The 23,625-nt window shown below is 39.4% G+C and overlaps 2 protein-coding genes across 3 annotated transcripts; both read left to right on the top strand.

Moving 5' to 3' along the window:
- Positions 1-2,116: 2,116 nt before the first annotated feature.
- On the top strand, positions 2,117-11,260 carry zdhhc7 (zDHHC palmitoyltransferase 7). 2 transcript variants are annotated; one of them, XM_077564347.1, is made up of 8 exons: positions 2,117-2,295; positions 3,104-3,210; positions 6,920-7,270; positions 7,380-7,504; positions 7,583-7,679; positions 7,789-7,870; positions 8,145-8,275; positions 9,288-11,260. In XM_077564347.1, the coding sequence occupies exons 3-8, from the start codon at positions 6,926-6,928 to the stop codon at positions 9,468-9,470; spliced, it is 963 nt and encodes a 320-aa protein (XP_077420473.1). In that variant the 5' UTR covers positions 2,117-2,295; positions 3,104-3,210; positions 6,920-6,925; the 3' UTR covers positions 9,471-11,260. The 2 variants fall into 2 exon arrangements, with proteins under 2 accessions (XP_077420473.1, XP_077420474.1); XM_077564348.1 differs by lacking the exon at positions 2,117-2,295 and adding an exon at positions 2,662-2,858.
- Positions 11,261-12,455: 1,195 nt separating this feature from the next.
- Positions 12,456-23,619, top strand: terfa (telomeric repeat binding factor a). Its single transcript, XM_077563221.1, has 13 exons — positions 12,456-12,905; positions 13,659-13,754; positions 14,813-14,940; positions 16,272-16,355; positions 16,544-16,684; positions 18,933-19,015; positions 19,560-20,060; positions 20,544-20,654; positions 20,749-20,859; positions 20,934-21,062; positions 22,217-22,287; positions 22,363-22,406; positions 22,968-23,619. Exons 1-13 carry the CDS (start codon positions 12,767-12,769, stop codon positions 23,124-23,126), a joined length of 1,797 nt encoding a protein of 598 aa, XP_077419347.1. The 5' UTR covers positions 12,456-12,766; the 3' UTR covers positions 23,127-23,619.
- The last annotated feature ends 6 nt before the right edge of the window (positions 23,620-23,625 follow it).

Genomic DNA, 23,625 nt, shown 5'->3' with positions numbered 1-23,625 from the left:
ATAAAGAATAAAGTGAGAATCCTGCCAAACTTTTTTTTCTCTCTCTCTTCACTGGCCCTGATCCTCTTCTGTATTGTTATATTATATTGTTAAAAAAAAACAATAATAAAAAATGAAAATAATAATTATAAGCTATTATTTAAATACTACTTTATTTTTTGTAACATTAAGACTAGGCCCTTTGGTCCCTCATACTTTTTTTTACATTTGAATGTTTAACGTGTCATCACATGTACAAATTCTTTGAAATAACCAATGTTTTAGCCTTTTCATTATAGTGTGACCTGTACTAGTGAACGAACAATGTACATCGATCAATAAAGATTATATTTTGAATATGGCTTGTGAAAGCGTGTTTCAGGAAGTAAATCTGTGCAGATATTAGGTGAGGGAAGTTCATTTATAGTAGCTTGTCACTTCTCCTTTGACTTGCCTGTCAGATGCTCATTTAGCAGAGAGAGAGAGAGAGAGAGAGAGAGAGAGAGAGAGAGAGAGAGCGAGAGAGACTCCTGGAAATGGAAAGGGCTTCAGTCCCTTGATTCAGCCTTTAATCTGCTTTAGAGGATTGCTGGGGTATTTCTCTGTGCCTCTCTCTAAAACTAGATAGCTGATATTGGCTCTGGATCAGAGCCAGTGAAGTCGCAGGTCGCCAATGCGCAGCGGCAGACGGACCTATGAGGGTGGACAAGCCGCTTTGTCTTGTTTGGCCTCATAATCCACTCCTGGGAAACACGTGACGGCGGAGGCTGCTGTCGGGAAGGCCCTGACGCTCCCTGCCTGCCGGGGAGGTGCTGCTGCAGGGCATCTATTCTGTCCCCATGACCATGCGAGCAAAAGGTCTGCTTCAGGTCAATATTGTTGCATCACTGACTGAACAGGGTGGCACAGTGACAGTTAATGCACTCACGCTTCATTTAGGTGACATTTAACTTTGTTATGAGCTACAAGTGTTGACATGTAGTAGTCATGCCAGGAAAGATTGGCTAAAATTGTAAAAAATGATCCATTATGTGCTTGACCTGACAAATTGTATCCTCCTTTATAAACATCATTATGGTCATATAGACTATTTCAGTCATAATAATACAAAACATATTGACATATCTTTCTACTAAAAAAAATAAACCACAGTTACAGGAATAAAGTCTAAATATTAATAATATATGCCAGAACAAGTCATAATTTGTGAGAATACATATTTTAAATACATTTGTAATGTTACAAGGGAATGTTAGATCATTTTATGTGAGTATAGTTGTAGATGTACAAGAATTTAAGTAGAAAAAAAGCTGATTTGCTACATAAGGGAAATGTCATTAAGAGAAAACAGTCTTAAGAGAAATGTCAATTCATGAGCATAATGTAGTGTTACAATAAGTTGGAATGTTACGAAAATACATAGTGTGATGAGTAAGTTTTTATTTTTGTAAAGATAGAATTACTGGAATGAAGTCAACATATTACAATTTTTTTTTAATGAGGATACAATATGGCTGTATACGTTATTCGCAATATTACAGGGGGGAAAGGGGGACTATGACAATAAATTCCGAGATTATTTTATCTGACTAAAGGTGCAAATTTACAAGAATTCAAGAAGAAATGACTATGATACACAAAATCATAAAATGTCTCAAGAAAAAGTCATTTTATTTAAAAAAAAAAAGTCTGAATTTATTAGAAAGAAGTTGTAATTTATGAAAGTAATTTATAGTGTTAAAATAATCCTAATGAAAATATTATTTTGTATTTTCATTATTACAGATGGCAATTTTCACGTGGTTCACCTTGTAATAATAATAATAATAATAATTCAATTCTGTTTATGTAATTTTTTAGTAACTGTATTATTATTATTGTATTAGTACGGTATACATAATTATTGTGTAACTTTTTTTAATTATATTATTACAAACTATAACGATGACTATAATATTTTTTTATTTTTAAATATATTATGATATATTTTTTTAATATACTGTACTACAATTTTTTTTTGTTAAGATTCTCAAACTCATTCACTAACCAACAGCGCTCTCTATCGGAGATATAGCACTTGCAGTTGCCTCACATTCCTTTGGACGGCGGTGTTGGGCCAAATATTGGTCCCCTCCTTTCAGCCATTCACGAAGAGGAACCGAATCCCGGAAGCTCCGACAATGGTTGATGGGATGTGTCGCTGCTGCCCCCCTCCGCGGCTCCGGTAGTCGTCCCCGAGCTGTACCCCACCCATTGTGAAGCGCTCAAAAATGAATTTAGAAGACGTTCCCGCACGACTATGCCAGCAATATTAAGGTATGTCGTCGGAAAATTGTCTGCTTTTCGTACTCGTCGCGCGTATGCGGAGGTAGCGAAGCTAGCAAGTCAGCTTGCTCTTTAGCTAGCGAAATGTAGCCACCTGCCCGGTAGCATATGGAATGTCAAGCTACTATCATATTCGTGGTGGATGTTTGTTTACGTTCTGATACTTAACATTTGGTAATTAAGCAAGTATGAAAACCCAGCAACTGTGTAGTACCGTGGTAGGTCAACACGTGTCTTAGTAATTGCTCAGACAAGATGGTAAATGAGAAGATTGTGATTTACTCGCTGGTCGATGAGGGGAGGGAGGGGCTACAATCTCTAGTGTTGCTTTTGCTGTAGTGTTATGGAAGGTATGGTGTGATGATGTGATGTGGGCGTCCAAATCAGAAAGACGGAAGTTGGTCAGTGTCAAAATAGTTACAAATAGTCATCGTTGGCGTGGAAAAACACTCCATTTCAAACACAACGCGACACATAAGTACAGTTTCCTTGTCGAATTTGACTGATCTGCTTGCGAGGAAAAGGACGTCTGACGTGAATTGAGCGTTGGACAGGTATGGAGCCCTCAAATGTGTATGTATACATACAGTGTTAGTTAGTTTTCTGCCAGTCCTCCAATTTCGTCCCACATTCCGTGTTTGTAAATGCCCTGTGAGTGACTGGTGACAAATTCAGGATATAAACCTGCCTCTCACCCAAGTCAACTAGGATAGGCCACAGCTGAGCTGCGACCCAAATGAAGCAAATGCTCAAATAGATGGACAGCTGTTTTAACCCATTCTGTCTGTATATCTTTCAGGTGTCTACTTTTCCACCTTCAAACCAATCTGCACACCCAATCTTAATCACATGCTGGTCCTGAAGTCATAAATCAAAGCATGTTTTTGTGAAGAGGAAACATACTAGGTAGGTAACTATTCAATTTTGTCATTGCTAGTCACCCTGTCGTCAGCGTATCTGCTCTGTCAAAGCTTGAAGAGTGACATTCCATGCATTTGACAGTCAGTGCCAAACAGGAGGAGCTTGATAGTGGAAATGATGATGACGAAACATTTTCTCAACATGATATTCATTCATTCATGTTGCTGTATACCTTATTATATTATGGGTGAAGGATTAGTGTAGTTGAGTTGAGTGGGTGAGAGTTTATTAGATGCTACTACAATCAATTTAATAATATTTTGTAAAGTCTTAAAACATTTGCCACCACAAAACCTTTATTATTTGGTAAGTTCGATTCCACTTATAACTTCAATGGACTTTAATATTCGATAGCTGCAGCTCTGCATAGCTGTGGATATTCTTGTGTTATTGATGTTGACTTACGGTCGCTCAAGCCGTAAGGATACTGAGCAATAGAGTTGTCCTGAACTGATCACATTAACTGAAATTGGGCTAATCACATGATTTTCAGCTGAGCAGTATTGCCGGGAAATGATTGAATCTATAGATTTTAGATTTTTCTTAAATTTTAAAGGTCACAAAATGGAAAATTTTGTTTTGTATAGTGCAATGTTAAGTTTCAGGCTTGTGTGATGGCGTGATAAAGACAAGAGGCCAAAGTAAGTCCATATTTGCATGATTGCTGAGATTGAACAAAAATACTTGTCTACTGAACTGAACCCCCGAAAAAGAAGACCACTCGTGAGTTGTTACCTCGCGGTACGGGGTGTCTTTTTTGACAAAAAGGAAGTTAGGGGGTGAGTTGGCAACCAAAACAAAGTTGCTGCACGATGACGTCGCTTCTAGGAAACACACATAAGACCATGTCTGCACGAAAACAGAGCCAATATATTTATTTTTGTTTTTAAAAAAAGAATAAGAAGCCCGTGCAATTTAAACATACAACACTAACAACAGTGGTGCGGAATGTGAAACATTGTAGGATTGCCTTTTCAACGTCAGCTTTATTTTCAAAGATAAAAACGTGTATCAACAGGCTTCACCATGCCTCAGCTGTGTGTGGTTAGACTCGTATTGTGTTTAAAGCACGCACACCAAAAACAAGTATTTAATATTTTTCTTTTCATTAAGTCTCATAAAGATAACTTCATGTAAGGTGACATTTCAAACTCAAAAATCTTTGTGCTACTTTCAAGACATTTAGTGTCTTTCCAATTATTGCTCTGTGTTGTGTGGTGCCCTCTTGACTGAGAGCAGTGGACAGCTGGAGGAACAGCTGCTGTTACTTTAATGGCGCGCCCCCCTCTTATTGACCACAGGAAGAATCAATACCATGAAGTAGTGGAGTGTATCCTGCCCCTCCTTTACTCCTCTACTTTGTCTTGTTCAACAATAAAACATTGTGCTTCAACACCTGAGATGTGTGGTAGTTGTAGGTAGGTCGTAGTATTCTTATGTTAAAGCTCTTTGGTTCCGTGTATTACAGCCTTTAAAAGTCTTAATGCACTGTATCAATCTGGACACTGAAGTAGCCCACTTCTCTCTTTATGTATGCAAGAAGTCATGTCTCCTGCACTCTCTGGCCAGCCTAAACATTAGGTACTTTGGAAATACAAAATGCCTCATTGAAGTGAATTATATTCTGGATCATTAGTTGAAGGATTGGGTTCCAGTTCCACTGTCATCATAAGCCTTGAGACAGTATTTAAGTGTTTTTTTACATTAACTGTCATTTATAAAATAGCATTCTATTAAGATAGCGTTCTAATATTAAAACTGTACTTTATAGACTTTAAACACTATTTTAACTGGAATGATGACATATAATGAACATTGTTTTGCTGATGCACTTCACATCTTTTTTTAAACCGTAACTCGCACAACAATAACATGAAATTTATGCGGGGCTCCGGGTGAGTCCAAGGGATTTAGATGCTTTTTCTTCCATCAATATAGATTTTCCAAACCCAATGTTTTTGTCATCTCTCTGATGGGTTTGTTTTGATTTTTAATCATAATGATGACTTCACTGATAAGTCACAGCTCTTTGGCTCTCATATTGAGAGTTGGTAGCAACAGATTCTAAATGTAAATAGCACACTTGGAAAAAAACTCCAGACCTTTTATTTGCTCCTTGTAAATGAGATAATGAGGGAATAACACAAAGCTGTCTTATTACTTCCATTTACCTGTTTGTTAAAGATGAAGTCTGCAGTTAAAGCACATCTTGTTTAGTTGTTTACTTCATTTGGAATCCATCACAATGGTGTAAAGATGAGAATAATGTGAATGTCCCAATATTTATGAATCTGACTGTATGCTTACTTCACCGTATCTTAAAGGCGTTTGACTTTGGAGTTTCTACTCCACTGTATTGAATCTGTTTTTCCCCAGCACCATGTCCAGTGATTGGAGGAGTATCAGATTAAAGTGGGTGTGATATGGAAAGAAGCTGTATTGGTATTGATATAAAGTGAAAGCAAAGAAGGGCTTAAAAGCGGCCTATAGCTGTAACCTAATAAGCCCTTTGAGAAATTGGGGATAGACAGATAAAATGTATTTTGCTGATCTGCAGGGTTGAATACTAAATTGTCAGAAAATTCTTCAGGTTATGTGCTCTGCATATGATGGGTTTGCTTCATTGGCTTTGTCTTTGCGAATCTCAAGTGGATGCTGGAAGGTGGCAGACAGTAACAAGGAGCTGCGGGGTCACTTACAAAAGGGGGACATTGATTTGTCTTGAAGCTGCCAACATAGTTTGTGGAGTTTGACCGAATGTTCTGTTCCAACCTGATATTCTTTTGTACACAAAGGAGCTTTCTCTGTCCCCTGTACAAACAGCAACACGTCAACTGGGAGGCTTTGGAGAATCGGCTGTAAGATTGTGACAGATGAGTCTATGGGCGGTGGTATTAATTGGTCCATATTTTAGCAAGATGTCTGACCGACGCCAGTTTTGAGTGATGAATCCCCAGACACGTGTTGAATTGTGTTCATCAATCATTGCACCCGAGGATGACAACCCAACCAAAGAAGACTATTATGTTACAATTTCAAATTCATCACAGACTCAGTACATTGAGTGAAGTCCCTCTGCTGCCACCCACTCACCTTCCCTTCACACATTTGTACAAGGTAGCCAAACAAACCTGAGCAGCACATCATCATTATGTGTTTTGAAGATAATGTGGGTGTTGAAATTTCATCGATGAAAGTATGTGATCACAGAAATTTAGTTGTCGCTGTGCCCACACCGACAACTTAAAAAATGCTCCTACTACTTGATGGAATGTTTAATAATAATAATAATAATAATAATGATAATGATAATAATGATGATGATGATGATGATGATAATAATAATTTATTATTTTCAAATAGATAAATACCTAGAAACTGGTAACCACCATCATATGTTAGCCCCAAAACAATTTGGGTTGGCCTGACACTATTTGGACACTGGGGAGGCAAAATGACAAACTGTGTTCAATTTGGGCATTTTCACTTAGGGGTGTACTCACTTTTGTTGCCAGGGATTTAGCTATTAAAGGCTGTAATTGGAGTTATTTTGAGGGAGGATTTTCTAAGATCTTAACTGACTACTTTTCATTGTGTCAAAGTGTAATTTCTTCTGTGTTGCGACTGTCCCTTCCCTTGCAAATATATCATTACATTTCTGGAGAAACTAAATGAAATTTGTTGCCCTCCACAGGCCAGGATGCACTCTTCAAACCACCGACTTCGAGAGATGGAGCAGCATCACCCGCTGCTTTCAGCAAGTAGCGACGTCGAGTCAGGCAGCCTGGCGGCCGGAGTGATTGTCGGCGGCGCTAACGCGGACCACACAGCCGGCAACCGCACGCTGTGGTTCATCCAGGACAGCTGCGGTATGGTGTGCGCCGGCATGACCTGGTTCCTGGTGCTGTATGCCGAATTTGTCGTCAACTTTGTCATGCTGCTGCCCGCCAAGAACTTCTGGTATTCTTTACTGAATGGCGCTACCTTCAACGCCCTCGGCGTGCTCGCTCTGGCATCACATATGCGCACTATGTTGTCAGACCCGGTAAGTAGACTGTAGAAACCACAACAATTATTTTCTCACTCTTTTGCTAATTTGGCCTTCTACTGAGTACTATTCTAGTTTGTGATCCATCTGCACGCTGATTCTTTAGGGTGCAGTTCCGAAAGGCAACGCAACCAAGGAGTACATGGAGAGTTTGCAGCTGAAACCCGGTGAGGTCATCTACAAGTGTCCAAAGTGCTGCAGTATCAAGCCTGAGAGAGCTCACCACTGCAGGTCCATCAAGTGTAACAATTAAACTGTACATCAGCATCACTGCATCGTTCATAAATATTTTTTGTCACCGGCTTGCAGTATTTGTAAAAGATGCATCCGGAAGATGGATCATCACTGTCCCTGGGTCAATAACTGCGTGGGTGAAAAGAATCAGAGATTCTTTGTCCTTTTCACTGTAAGTGCACGGACTCTCTCAAGGGTTTTCATTCATTGGCAATTATGTATTACTTTTAAAAACTTGTATTTAAAATGTTCAAATAATAAATTGTTTTCTTTCTCCTCAGATGTACATAGCATTGATTTCCGCTCATGCGCTTGGCCTCAGTGGCATGCACTTTTTCACGTGTATTAAACTGCAGTGGGATGGTGAGTCAACACCCCCCCCCATCTGTCATTGAACTAGCAAAAAAAAAAAATTCCAAAATGTAAACACATTAGATTACATTACGATTTTGATTAGATTACATTAAATTACGATATATTACTGTATATTGTATCTGTTCTGTTTCTGTTGATGTTGAGCAACATAATGATCCCAAAATGGCGCCACTATCTTTGAAGGAAAACAGGGGGGAAAAAAGCCTTGAAGATCTGAATCTCGTTGTTGGGATCATAACATGTTCTGTCTCATCTGTTGCAGAGTGCAGCGAATTCTCTCCCGGGGTCTCTGTGCTACTACTGATCTTCCTCTGTCTCGAAGCCATCCTCTTCCTCACTTTCACTGCTGTCATGTTCGGGACGCAGATCCACTCCATCTGCAACGACGAGACGGTCGGTATCCACCATGTACCATGTGATCACTTGTTGGATTGCTGGATAGTTCATTTCGGAGCTACAAGCATTATTTTGCCATTTTCATTCTTCAGGCTCCCTGTACTATGTAACACTCTCTGTAGTGCTGTAGGGGTTTGTTTGTGTAGGCTGCTGTTCAATGATTGGTCGACAGAGAATGAACATGTTAGAATGGAATGAAAGGAAACTAAGAGCATTCACGACATAGAAAGATATTTATGCTGTTTGCAATCAAACAGCACTGTTCCTTGTTCATTTTGTTTGTAAAATTGAATTCCAATTTACAGAGTTGCCATGGAAACTTGATAATGGCGAATTGAACCGCACCAGTGGATGGAAACCTGACTGTAAACTAGGGATAGGCATTTGATTAAATGATTCTAGAGAACATTCATGATCAATGAACTGTTCTGGTTTTTGTTTTTATACTTGCTTCATGCAGAAGTACCCCAATTATTTTTTATTTTTTTTTGTAGAACATCTAATTTATTTTGGCAGTTCAATTCAAAAAGTCAAACTGTATTATATACTGTAGACTTAATGCATACTGTATCTTTTATAAGGCCTATTCCTATTTAATTTCTCTTAATTAAACATCTTTTGATTGTTGATGTAATGTTCTATTTACATTAGATGTAAGATATAATCAAAAAAAAATATGAAATGCTTAATATATCATTAGTGAAGCTAGAGTTGAGTTTCACTTTTTAATTGTGCTACTGAACTCGAATACATTTTTCACAATATTATGTCTATGCTATTTGTGATTTTTTTATTTTTTTATTTTTTAAATGCAGTGTCCCTAGGCTGGTTGTATTCTTGAAGTGCACTCCATTCGCCTCCATTTCTTCAACAATCAATTCCATGCAATCATCCAAATGCTTAACAATTGTTATGGCCATCCCTAGTGTCATCATGATCCATGTATCTTACCGTTTAATGACTTCCCAAGGAGCATTTGATTGACAAAGTGTGTGTGGATGCCTTGCAGGAGATTGAACGTCTTAAAAACGAGAAGCCCACTTGGGAGCGTCGCACCCGATGGGACGGAATGAAAGCCGTGTTCGGCGGCCCACCCTCCCTTCTGTGGTGCAACCCGTTCACGGGGCTTCGTCTGCGTCGCCTGAAGTGCCTGTCCCAAGCTCGGCGCTCCGGGTCCGAGTTTTCCGTCTGAGGGCAAGGCGCGCCTGTACTGAGGCTCTAAGGATGGTGATGGGATGGACATGAACTCACCTGGGACTGGTCTTCCTGTGTGGGTCACAAAGTACTCCGGTGGGACTGCAGGACTTCAGCGAACCGCCACTGCCTGTCCATACTCTTCACCGCCGACTGGAAAATTTTTGGTTTGTGTGATGACGCATGCAGTATATAACTCTTAGTGAGTCTTTTTACTTTTGAGGCCATCAGCTCCTGATCCTGTCGCACACAGCTTCCTGTTTCTGTTGCTTTTTTTTTTTTTTTGTTGCCATACTGATGAGATTCAAAAGTAAATATTTGACATTGGGGGCAAGCAGCATAATTGCAGATCTTAATGGATGCGCCACACAAAGGACACGCACTACCCGTACGACACTTGAACACAGCGAGTGGAAGTGTGCGGCTTTGATTTGCATGTGTGCAATCAGCCTCAGCCGCTCCAGGATGATGAGGCTTTTTCACTGTCTGCAAAAGGAGGACCAGATTGTCAATAACAAGCCTCTTTCTTCTTCCACAGGGATGAATGGCTTTTGCCATGTTTTATGTTCAGTGTCATTATTATTTATCTCTGGATTGTTGCTTGAGCCAGTCAACAATGAGTTTTATTTTTATTTTTTATCAATATCTATCATAGATATGACTCACTGAGACAATTTATGCGGGAGTTTCATCTTATCTGGGTTTGACATACATGCTGCTCTCTGGCCTGACAATGGCTCAGAGGATCAGCATCCCCTGCTGCTGTAAAAGTGGCTCCCTCTTCTGGAAACTAGAAAAAACAACTTCTGGAACCTGGTGGCTTTGCATGCTACTCGCCTATCATGCGTTGTGATGTCACAGAGGACCACCCACAAGCACAGAATTGTTATCAAGAGCCACACTGTTTAATTGCAAACTGCTTATGCGTCGCGCGTTCAACATCTCTCCTCTAACATAAATCCCAAAATATCAGGCCTGAAAACAAGCAAACCTTTTCCAGTGGTTTTAAAACACTTAATGCCTTTCAACATCTTCCTGACAAGTGAATTCCACTACATGAATGATGGTTTCTCTTATGTTATTTGTTTCTACATTATCTAGTAGGAGTTTTTTTTTTTTAATGCACTGGATAACTATGGCTTGAGTTCAGATTTTAGTGTCACTCATTAAAGTATTGTCATATCCAGAAGTCACTTTCTCCCCATGTGCTGGACTTGTTCTTGTCTGTGGTTGGCAGGAGAAGGTCTTTTCTTCCTCACTGTTTACACTATAAATGGTTTGCTATATGGATGCTATGTGACGAATGTAAACCACTTTAGCACACACGACAAACTGCTATCGGGAGTTTTTTCTTTTTTTTCCAGACCTACTTTCTCTTAGTGCTGGCAACCATTCTGTTCTGATTTGATGCAGTCATATCTTTTCTTGGTGTAATTTTAATTTTAAATGGGAATGAAGGCCAGCTGAGCTCGAGTCGAGCCAATGACTCCACTATCACTTTTGGGGTAGGGTGGAGGGCCCACCATTCAATTGTGAAAACAAATATGACCTCAGAAGAACTTACAAAATATCTGAAAACATTCAGCGCATTAATGCTCATAATAAAGTACATACAGGAAAAATGTTTCCCCTCTATTTGAACAGCTTTCTTTGTTAAATTACACACTGTTCAATGAAACCATTGCAACAGACGTGGATGTGCAAACGTTGTTTAGTAGTACGTTATATTGAGTTTGTCAAGTAATTGATGGTCAAATAGTTTTGGCTGGAAATAAACATTCGGCTGTATACAGTGTGTGTGTGTGATGACTATGCTGATGTAAATACTGTATATCGTCACCTTAGATTAATGGTCTGACACAAAATTGTTTTTGCCTTAAATATCTTTCTGCTAAAATCGGCTATATTCTTTAACACATCATTTAGTTCCACCCCTGAAATGAAATTATGAATAAATAATCACTATTTGGTTCAGTTTTTCATATTTCTGCGGAAAAAAATAAATATTTAGGCCGTTATTTTAGCAAGGTGACGATATCATGGATTCATTTACAGCACAGGTGTCAAACTCAAGGCCCGGGGGCCAGATTTGGCCTGCCACATCATTTTATGTGGCCGGCAAAAGGCAAATCATGTTGTGCATGTTTGCTTCAGGTTTCTTGCTAAAACATCAATATTGCAAATTGTCTTCACTTATAATGTTGATATAAAGTAAACATTTTTTTAAACTTTACAATTTTCCTTTTAAAATCAAGTAGCGGTTTTATTTTTTTTAACTGGCTTTTTTTTTTTTTAGACCTAGTTATCCATCAAAACGTGTACATAGTATTTAGTATTATAAAGTGATCATACATTTGTATGGGTTCACAGTCATAACCCCTTATGAGGAAAAAATAATTATGATGTTGCCTCTGTGTGACAAAAAATGAGTTTGACATAGAATCCACAAGGTGAGAATCTTTTTTTAATTGATTGTATTTTTAATCCTTGCATTACACTGCAGTGGCATCACTGGGTTGTGTCACCTGGACACTATGCCGAATAAAGTTTATTCTACTGAGAGAATGTGTCAAGTGTAAAGGTCTCCATGATCATGGTATAAATGAAATGTTGTGAGGTTGTTTCTTTTTTGCTTAGTTTTTTTAAATTAAATATATGTGTCAATCTTATGTCATGTTAAATGTTATTTTAAATAAACATACTGTATTTAAATGAGGACACCCGTTATGTCAGAGTATTTTATTTTTATATATATGACAAAGGCTAAGAATAAATCAGGCATTTACAGGTAGTATTTTGGCAAAAACATCAATCGTCTACTTGCCAAATCTGTTCACACTATCCCCGATAAATTTGAGGTACAGTTGTAAACAGTCGCTCATTTGAGTAGCCTGACGGGCTCTCCAAGACAGTGGGGGCGCTCTACTGGATCCTGTGCCCTTAAAAAAAACATCGGCCAACGCTTTCCCGGAAGTAGAAAAGCTTTGTTTCTTATCCCTAATTCAGATCTGTCAGGCAATTTTAAGTTCTTCATTTTCATTGTTTGCCAGTAACAGTACATGTCATATATTCTCCTCGTCGGCGGTGTTATCTATGTTTGAGAGCTTGTCTTCTTATTGTTGTTTAAACTCTACAGTTTAGATGATAGTTGTGTTACCTGGCAAACTAACAGAATATAGTTTGTTAGCGGAGACAACGCTTTTCCCGCCTTGGCTCTAAAACAAGCGCGCGCACGCGCGCACATACACGCGCAGACAGACAACAACTCGCGAGCAACGTAGTTGTGGGAAGAGTATGGCGGAGGACGTCCTATTTACCGTAACAGAGCCAACCGTGAACCGATGGATTATGGATTATTACATGTCGTTGGCGTTAGAATTGTTTAAAAAAGATCAATATCAAGACTTCTGTGATGTGGCTAACGTGATTAGCAGTAAGTTTGAACTTACTTCCTCTGCGTCGTTGCTTGGCCGCCAAACTTAATTTAGATTAGCTATCTGACGTTTCTTGTTTTAACCTCTTTGAAGCTGTGGCTTTATGTTAAATGACGTTATAAATTTGCTTGTTGGCGTCAATTTTTTGTTTAATCGTATGCACTAGTTCAGTGCTTACGGTGTCAGTGTGTTGCTAATATTTACGTTTGTTTTAGATTATGGGGAGAAGCGTGTAACCTGCCTCCCTTCACCCCCTTTCTGTGTCCCTCCCACAAAGTTTTTATTTTGTTTTCCCACCGGCTGTTATTGACATTACCAGCCTAACCCTAACTATAACCCTGGCACCAGAGCAGGGTTATCAAGCAGTAGGACACACTTTGCGTCAAGAAATTGTAGTAAAAAAAAAAAGGCACATAGTGGGAATCAAACTTGTGAACTAGCACGTTCGGAGTCGGGTGACCGTGTTAACCATTCGTCCACGAGTTACTGCGAGTTAGTTACTGAGTTGAGTTACTTAAACGCTAGTCCTAAATCCCAATCTTAGCTCGGCCAGTTGGGTTGGTGCATTGACTCAGTTGGTTTTATGTGACAAACGGCACCAGATTATAGTATCCGTGTCTGTTTTAAGTCGAGTCCTTAGCTATTGTTGTGAATGTAGTTTTATTTTGTGTTATGTATGCTTTTTTTGTTCTGTCAAAGCAAGTGTTTTTGTACTTGCTATATGAATTCATCATTATTTTAATCTTCTGCAGGTATCATGGTCCGTCAGGTGAAAGCAACTGATGCGATGACAAAAAAGATTCATGTCATACAGTTACTCTCCCGGGTAAATGAGGGCGAAAGACTTGGTGAGCCTGCAAGATACACACATATCAAGTTGAACAGTTGGGGAAACATTGGTGTATTTTACCTCCCTTTGCATTCAAAGTAAAGGTCCAATGATGACATGTCTCGCTGCTGCACACTGAGTGACACTGAATGCAACTGGATTGTACCATAACGACAAAGTGAAAACATTACAGTTGGCAACTCTTTTCTGCCCACCAAGCAGTTCAGCACTATGCAATGGAAAAACTGCGACCCTGTATTTGATTTTGAGGGTCACATATATACTGTGCTTTACTGTTATTGAACCACAACAACTGTCAAGTGGTGGCAGGAAAGTGAGGAGATGGTGAGAATAAAGGACAAAGTGTGAATATTTTGAGAGGCCCCATTCATTGACAGCACCTGTGCATCTTTGTGCTTTGCGTTCTAGAAACAGGTACATATGAAATTATACATTTAAGTTTTATTTTAAAACACAATACATAGTTGGGGCCCGTGGCCATCAAATCTACTGGGTGGCTGGGTATCTTTTTGGATGGAGGGTGGAATGTAAGCTCGCTGTTGCACTGACATTGCCACACTGATCATATTTTGAATTGCAACAAAACCACAGGGTGGCGGTTGGTCTTATGGAAACTAGTTGCACAGTCTTGACTCTTAAATCAGTTTAGGCCTTGTCACTCTGTATGCAGCACCCCTCAAATATATAAAATACAAACTTTTCCTAGTTGGTATATAACCTGTACTGATTATATAAGCTAAGAGTAGTACTAGCTTTTATTTCATAATTCTACTGCTGCTATTTCTTCTTTGTATTGGCCAACGGCCCAGATGCCCTTTGGCACTGTGCTGCCTCTCGCATTTAAGTCTTGATACTACGACAAATATTTTCATGTGTATGATGTGGTGTGCTGTGTGCGTCACCTCGAGTACATCGCACAATAGGCAAAAGAATCGTAAGAACATGGCAATTTTTCCTCATCTGTAGGGTCTTCATTTTAAAAAAAAATCATTAAGAGGTTAACAATTGGTATGTGTCTAGTCTACCCTACCCCAATTATTATATTTGTCATTACAGATGTGAGTTTTGAGATAAATTACTTAACCCCTTTGGAATCTGCTCTTAATCTGCTGGAATCGATGCGTGGGAGAAGAGATGTTTCACAAAACAACTTAAAAAAAGTTTGCATGTTGGTGAAGGAGATGGTATGTGCACACAAAATATGAATATGTGTATTGTGTACGTAACAAATGCTAGTTGATACTAGTATATTTGTACATCCAAAGAATGCCCATTGGTCCAATTTGTTTGTTATTAACAGATTATCCCATAGGAAATGATGGAGGTAGAAAAGAAATCCCTTCCAGGGTCAAATTGGCATCAAAACGATATATACAAAAAAGGATACATACAGTAGGGCTCACATTGCATTAGTTTTCCAAATTCGTTCAGCCTTAGTTTTAGGTAATATTATAACATTCTTAACTCTCAATTTCAACCTTTCAACTAGTGATGCACCGAATATTCGGCCACCGAAATAAAATTCAAGCCGAAAGTGGATGTTGTGGTGACGCAAGCAAAAAAAAAAAAACACACCAAAAAAACGCTGCAAGCAAGTGTCTGTTTGAATTAAACAACAAACACGGGTGTGAGTGTTCCCCTTGCTGCTCGCTGGCGTTTGTGAGTACCGGCAGCTTCATTGTGCACACCGGAGAAGGACAGGGTCGCTTGGTAAACTATGTCAAAAAAGAGCCTTCCTTTTTCTTTTCTTTTTTGATGAGAGCCCTTCGAGCACTTCTACTTTTTCACTTGCATCCTGGTGGCCGTGTTAAATACTTTAGCTAATGTTAGCACTATTGCTATCAACAGTTTTAAACAAGTAAACACTTAACCACTATCTGCGGGTGACTACAGGACGCCGTGTGTGACTTTGCAGGCCATTCCCAATGCTGATTGGCTGGTGTGAAGACATTTATTTATTTTTAAACGTTGGTGAATGTGTCGATTTTAAGTGCGCCGCACCGTTTCCCTCTCCAAATAGCCTAAGAATGCGTCATCCGCACCGCACGCATCCGTGCCCGCCAGTGCGATAAAGTACATTGACTATAAAGTGCATTTGCACCGCCAGAAAATGCTCAGTTGCTCACCCCGCGTTTGATGTTTATTGTACCTTTCGCCAACATGTCTCTGATGTCTGTGTTGTAGCCGCATTTCAATTTACATTGTGTTTTGTTAAAATGCCCGTGCTAAATAGGCCTAAATATTTTACAATAATATTATAATTTTAATTAATTATAATAAATGCAATGATAATCAAAAAATGGGCATAATTTTTTTCGGTGTTTCGGTTTTCGGCCAAGCATTTCTCATTTTCGGTTTTCGGTTTCGGCCCAGAAATTTCATTTCGGTGCATCCCTACTTTCAACCTTTAAATTTCACAATGTAAAAACTAAACAGGTCTCAATTTGATTGACAAAGCCAGATTGCTTTTAACATTTAGATGTCAGATAAAACGTGTGTTTGTCTCTGTCTTCAGATTGTGAAGGTTTTCATTAAGAACGAAAAGTTTGACAGAGCAGAAGAGGTGCTCCGCCATTTTCCTAAATCAGAGGTTGCCAAGGTGAGTTCTCTTTCAAAATTGCAATGTTAGTAGTAGAACTCCTACTTTATTTTCTTTTTTAACATCATAGGAGAGAAAACAGAACCGCTAATTAGGGGCAAGGGTGTTACAATTTGAAAAGATCCATTAATTTGGCAATGACACCCTCACTGAGCCTATCATTGAAACTTTTTTTTTGTGCCCCTTAGAAAGATATTTTTATGCATCTCATAAGCCAGAGAAGCAACAAGCATAAAATCATTGTGGAAATGGACTTCAAACAATTTAAAGACCAGATTGTGGCCTTTTGCCTGGAATTCTGCCAATTTTCTTCTCCCTTTCTTCACCAGGTATGTGGTCAAGACATCTCTGTTTCTTGTATAAGTGAATGTCAGTATTCCCTTTTCTATCGCAGGGACTTTGGGGTAAATTTACGAGGCCAGCCCTGTTTGTGCGTGTCCCCACTGCAGGAGCTTTCCCAACTGGGCCACTTAAGCCTCGTTTCCACCGCCAGTATCGACTCTACCCTACTCAGCATTTAGCCCCCGTCTCCACCAACAAATACACCCGGCTCTACTCTACTCGCTTTTTCTGGTACTTACTCTTTTGCGGTTCTAAAAAAAAGAAGTAGCCCAGTTCCAAAACGTGACGCATTTATTTTTGGAGGCCAATGATTGGTGCAAGACACATATGTCTTCATCAATATGCTGCTGCGCAAACCACCAACCTGGGAAAACAGCTGCCATTAACGATGAAGAGAGGACAACAATGGCTTCCAAACAGATCAATGATTAGACTTTTGCGGAAGTGCAAACAATTTTAACATTATTGAATGCAGTCTTCTGGTTGCTGCAATATTCATTCGATGTCTTCTAGCTGAAATAAACAGCCACAAACCAAGCACCAAATATCCGCGCTCTCCATTGTTTTTGCCTGTGTGTGCAGTGCACGCTAGCTAAGGTCGCTTAAGCATGACGGCACTGGCGAGGTGAGGAGGGGCTTCCGGGTGGTGGCCGCGGCAGTGGAGATGCACTGCTTTTTGGTGTAGAGCCACGTAAAGCAGAGTAGGGTAGATACCGTCAGTGGAAACGAGGCTATACGGCAGAGGTGGGCATCGAGGGCCGCAGTCCTGCAGGTTTTGCGTGTTGCCCTTCTCCAACACAGCTGATATATGATCAGCTCATCAGCAAGCTCTGCATAAGCCTGATAACGATCCTGTTGATTGGAATCAGCTTGTGTTGGAAGTGAGAAACCTACAAAACCTGCAGGACTCCGGCCCTCGAGGACCGAGATTGCCCACCTCTGCTATACGGGGACGAACGGAGGTCCTACTTGAGGGTAAAAGCTCCTGGTCGGGCTCCAGCAATGATTGGCTAAACATTTTTTACTATAAAAACATCTTTCCTTCATGTGCGATGACCATGCATTCTTTGCTAAGGACTCTTTCATCAAAATAATTCTCCTAATAATCCTTTGCCTATTTTCTTTCCACTTATTGTTAGCCTTTTTTAATTCTTCATCTAGACAACCATCCATCCACGCCATGTGCACAAACATAAAATGCAGAAAAACGGCAATGGCCTCACGTTTTCCTCTTTCCTCGTTGTTGGTGACGTCCCTGTGGGTGACGTGACGGGAGAAACTGTCGCACAGCGATTACGTGTCGTCCGAAAAGCATGAAGTCGCGAAACTGTACTCTGCTGTTGAGACACGGCTCAGAGTACGTTTGCTGTGCAAGTTCCTAGCCCCCAAAAGACTCGAAATATGTTTTTTTTTTACTGCTTGGCAGTGTAGTCTAATATTCTGATATACAGGCCATGTCCGCCCGAAAATGAGTTTAAGTGTATCGTTCCTACCTTTCATCCACAAGAAACTGGTGGTGTGGAAGCAGGCACACAATCACTTTTTAAATAAGGTCCCAGAGAGAATTGAATGTAAACGCTGCCTTTGCATTTATGTGTTTGCAATGAATCTTTCCTGAGATTATGATGCGATTGTCCCAATTCTCACACAGCCATGCGGGAACACCACCAGTAACAAAAATGGTGGCTCACCTTGTTATATTTATGCTGCAAGAAGCTCCCAAGTATACTATGACGTTTTCAGCAAAATCTTCTGGTCCTCTACTACCACCATCAGCAACAAGTGGAGATGGAGAGCACTGTTCTTAAATCCAGCAACCGCTTTGTATTCAACACTTTAATGTTTTGCATTGCACAGGCTATATAATTTCTGTTTTTGGTGCCAGTGTTTTTGTGTGAACATACCGATTTCTCTGTGTTTACAGGAAACATAATAATTTAAAAAAAACATTTTTTTAAAAAAGTAGGGCACTTGTGATTCCAAGGTATGGGCATGGCCTTAATTTGGCCAGCTGTACCTCATCTGTTGGTTGGAATCTTGACCCCCAAAAAAAAGGGCACACATTTTGGGAGAGATGATATCTGATATCTGAGTATTGTCAGCTTGCTCACTTAAACGTGTAGTTCTGCTTCAAAATATACTGAAGAGCACATTTAATTTTCCCTCCAGGGATGAAAATACAGTATTCACGATGATAAAGTACTGAATGTTGAGTTTTATTTTTCTTTGTGCCAGGAAGCAAAGAAGCTTATTGACAAGCAAAGGCATTGGCACCCAACAACTGATGAGCCAAATAATGGTAGCCCCACCACTAATTGGTAATTAACAGCTTTTTTTCCCCCACTGCACACTTCACATATAGAATATTTGTTAAATTAACATGGGTATAATAGTATGATGTTAAAACAAAGGAAGTTAACCTGTGCTCATTATACTAGTCAGGCATTTTGTATGCCTACATACACACTGCAGTATTTAGATACACTAACTCTCAGCTGGTTGCAAGCATTCACCCCAAGATGGCGTTCTTGTGAGAGAGAAAAAAACTCATAATAATGACTAAATATTTGAGTGGTTATAGAACCGTGGTTTTTTCAAACAATACTAGTATACTGTACCTTGAAATACTCTACCCAAAAGTGGAACAACAAATAATGCTCTAGTTGAACATTCTTCAAGAATAGGGAAGTAAGAACATTTCTATGCATTTATTAGTTAGTGAGGGCGTTGTCTTTATAATAGTGTTTGCATACAATATTACGCACAATCTATAACTATTTACTTAATGATTAGGCAATGTCTTATAGGCTGACATTTTCCAATTTTTTCACTAACTCCACATTTTTCTCCTCCAACTTCTAGTAACCTAATCAAATCGAAAGAAAGACTGGAGCTTGCCTACAGGGCTTTGGCTGCGGGTGGGGACATCTTACCATTTTCTCAGCTGGAGGATGAGGATGAGAATGAAAATGAAGCCATTTGTGCAGCTCCTGACAACATAGACCAAAGTGAAAACGCTGATAGCGAGGAGCTTTTTCAGAGAAACTCTGGCAGCCCCCTTGAGGCTGCTCCGGCTGCCCCTCCCACTCAAACAGATGCCCCTCCGCAGTCCAGGACCGGGTCAGTGCGAAACATAGCCCGGAAACGAATGGGGGTCTCGGCGAACAAAAGGCAACTTCACAACTTGGCAAAGATGGTGATGGATCCGGACAGTCAGGCGAGCTCATTGCCTGCTTCCTCTCAGGAGCAGGAGGCTGCGGTCAGAGCCGATGAGTCACAAACTGTAGCTTGTCAGACCTCTGAAACTGACATGGAGGTCGTCCCGTCACCTCAATCAGCCACAGATGCATTGACAAAGAGCAGGTAAATTTGTTACGCCCACTCTCATGGCTATACAATGTTATGAAAACCAATTAAACTCTTTTGCCAGTATGTACAAATGTATTTGCAAATACCTTTGAGCAGACTTGTAGGCTAAATGCTAAAAACTTTCCCACGGGGTATATTGAGTTGCTAATGCGCAAGTAAAAAAGAAAAAAAGAGAGAGGGTATTTTTTTGGGCATTTGGCCTACATTATACCAATACGTTCGAAAATTAAGTAGGCACGGTAAACATTCTCTATTCGTATATTTTTGGGGGGGGGATGCAGTGCATGATTTCTGTTCATTTTTTCCCAAAATGCAATTGGGTAAGCGCAGCCTATACCCGGTTATTGCAATCTACATATAATTTGTGTGTTGTACTTGTTAACACTTCTTGTAGGAGAAAACGATGCCCTAATTTGCAGTGAAGTTATTTTATCACCATTGTAGGCTCTAACTTGAACCTTTTTAACCCCTCCCCAGGTCTTCCGCTAGTGATGTTGAGTCATCTCCACGTGAGGAACAGTCCTCTAGCTCAGCAGCAAGCATGCAAGTCTCTCAAGGAGCACATCATGAACAGGCTTTGCGAAATCGGTAAGTACTTTAAAAAAAATAAAGATTTTTTTTTTTAATTTAATTCCTCAATACAATTGGTTTTGTTCATCTTCTCTTCCTTGACACAATGCAGAAAGAACACTGACTCAGAAGAGATGTCGCTGGGAAGTGTCCACATAGTGCAGGATTCTCCAACGAACGACAAATCTCCAGCGAAAAAACGTGTCAGAGACTCTCGGAGCAAGCAAGTGCAAATCGTGCCACATGACAGATGGTTTCTGATTGTGAGGCTGTATGACAATCCTAATATTCTTGCAGGCTTATGGGAAATAACAGTCAAGTCACAATCACAGACTCCTCACTGGACACTTCGCCTTCTGTGAATTCTCGATGCTGTGGCCCTTCAAAAAGTTCAACGCCTAACAAGGACCCCTCCCGTGCAAAATGGTCACTAGTTTACAACACAGTAACGTTCATTTTCATGTGATGTGTCGTTATGGTGCTTTAAAGGGATACTTGACTCACTGAGACATTTTTAGCAGTAAAAAGTTCATATTTTGTCCTGAATTAATTTGATGATTCATTATTTTTCATGTACAATTAAAATCTTTAAAAACAAATTTTTCCACTTGCTGTCGACTGAAGATGACATCACGTGTGCTGCGGAAGTCGGTAACGACCAATCATGGCTCAGTTTGCTTGACCAAACCCAGAAAACAGGTGGAAGAATTACTTTTTAAAGATATTAATTGTACATGAAAAATAATGTAGTTATCAGATTAATTCAGGACAAAATATGAACTTTTTACTGCTGAAAATGGCTCAATGAGTCAAGTATCCCTTTAATAGGGGCATATTGAGGATCTAATTAATAAATATTCTAACTTGAAGTTAAAACTGTTAATGATGTGCCATATTTTGACATGAACTTTTCAATCTAAAGAGCAGTGATTCCCAACCAACCAGTGTTGAGAGATCAGGGGCTGCCGTGAAAATGTATCCAGTGTCACTTAATTTGTTTTTGTTAATTACATTTTTTCTTGTAATCACAAATGTATCTTTGTTCATCTTTTTATGGCAGCAATACATAGTGACAGGCAGAACAATTAAATGCTTTTCCAATTCGTTGGCAGGAGGTACAATAAATTTGCCTTCACCTGTTGCCAATTTACTCCACTTTTTTTTTTTTGTTTAAAGTACACTCACTTATACAAACACGCGCACATACAAACATGGTCTCCCGGGTGAGGAAGCGAACCCATGCCGCTTGCATCAGGCAAGTGACAGACGGTACAATTCAGTGCCCAGTGCCCATCACAAACTTAAATTACATCCCCTCTCCGATAAGTGGCAGAGTAGTCCTGCCTGTCACTATACACCGCTGATATAGATAGAGGAACTAAGATACATTATTGTTATAAATGAAAAAATCTTTTCAGACCCTATTGGATAATTTCCTGTGGCACACGTGATGGGATCTTGTAACGCGGGGTTTGACCATTTAAACTCGCGTATAAAATGCTTTGAATGAAACATTCATCTGTCAGACAGAGAAATAGAATCTGCTGCTTCTTTAGTAAAGCCTCTTTTTTTGTTGACAGGAAGGAACTGTTTAACAATGCCAAGGAGACCAAAGACGCTTGGACTGAAGAAGACGACGAACTTTTCAATGGTCATACAAGAGGAATTATTTTATTTTTTTTACCGTGTTATTGGGTCTTAATTTTTTTTTCTCATTTTCTTTCAGAATCATCTGTTGGAAATTCTGTATCAGAAATAAAGAAGAGGATGGTAAGCATTTTATTTCGGAAACACCAAAAATGTTGACTTCAACATTTACACATTGTGTTTTTTTATTTATTTATACAAATGTTCACAAGGTCACCACCCCCAATCAGAATCGTCTGAAAATTATTATTTTCATCTAGCACAATTCATACAACTTGTAACTCAACTATCTTTACGTGATTAATCCTACAACCTTTAAAAATAAAAAGTAAAAAAAATGAAGACATTAAACGAGGTACTACTACTGTGGGCCAACATCTAAATGCGGTTTCACCATGTTTGGTTTGAACTTTAAGCTCCATTTATTGACCCGTGTCTGCAGACCTTAGAGCTCTTGTGCTTCAGCTTTAAAACAAAAATATAGATTCAGAACCTAAACCATTCAGTGATTTATAAAACCAGTAGCAGAACTTCAAGTCTATTCATGGCCACTGGGGTAGTATATAATACGTGCTTGATGACAAATATACACGGTGACGGTCACAACCTCTCAAGTAATTGAAGTCATTTTTCGTATATCTATATTTGTATATGTATGGATATAATTTGCCTGTTATGTTGCAGAAGTGGACAGAAGAGGAAAGTCAGAAGCTGAAGGAGGGAGTCCAAAAATTTGGAGAAGGCAACTGGTCAAAAATAAAGGCTTATTACAATTTCACCGATCGCACAAATGTAAATTTAAAGGATCGGTGGAGAACAATGCGAAGACTGGATTTGGTTTGAGAAGAGTAAGCGCTTAAAAAGATGGAAGGATGGATGTTTTTTTTTTTGTTTGTAAAAAGTGTAAATGTTTTACATGTTCTTTGTGAGTTGTACAAAGTTCATACAATGAAGGTTCTCCTTAACCTTGTCACATTCTTCTAAAATATCAATTTTCTATAGTGATTGTTAAGGGTGAGCTGGAGACAATCAGTGATAATTATTCACTTACACTTGATTAGTCTGAAGATGATTTATTCCTGTGATTTATAGAGACGGGCGGGGGGGCGATTTTTTTTTTTAATGTTCTTCTATTAGAAGTTAGTACAGTCTGTGAGCCACAACCACAGTCTAAGCAGCCCTCACAACCTTTATGAAGTCAGAATAAAAGGTCAATTATGTGCTGCTTTTTTTTCATGTGCATGGTTTATTATCAGCAGTGCAAGTAAACAAGAGCAGCAACTTGTTTTCATTCATATTTTGATTGAAAATAAAGATGATTGCAGGCTCTCGTCAAGCTCAT

This window comes from Vanacampus margaritifer, chromosome 4 (genome assembly GCF_051991255.1).
Source record: "Vanacampus margaritifer isolate UIUO_Vmar chromosome 4, RoL_Vmar_1.0, whole genome shotgun sequence".
Lineage (NCBI taxonomy): Eukaryota > Metazoa > Chordata > Actinopteri > Syngnathiformes > Syngnathidae > Vanacampus > Vanacampus margaritifer.
The sequence above is the reverse complement of the archived record's forward strand: the minus strand, read 5'-3'. Positions and strand labels throughout refer to the sequence as shown.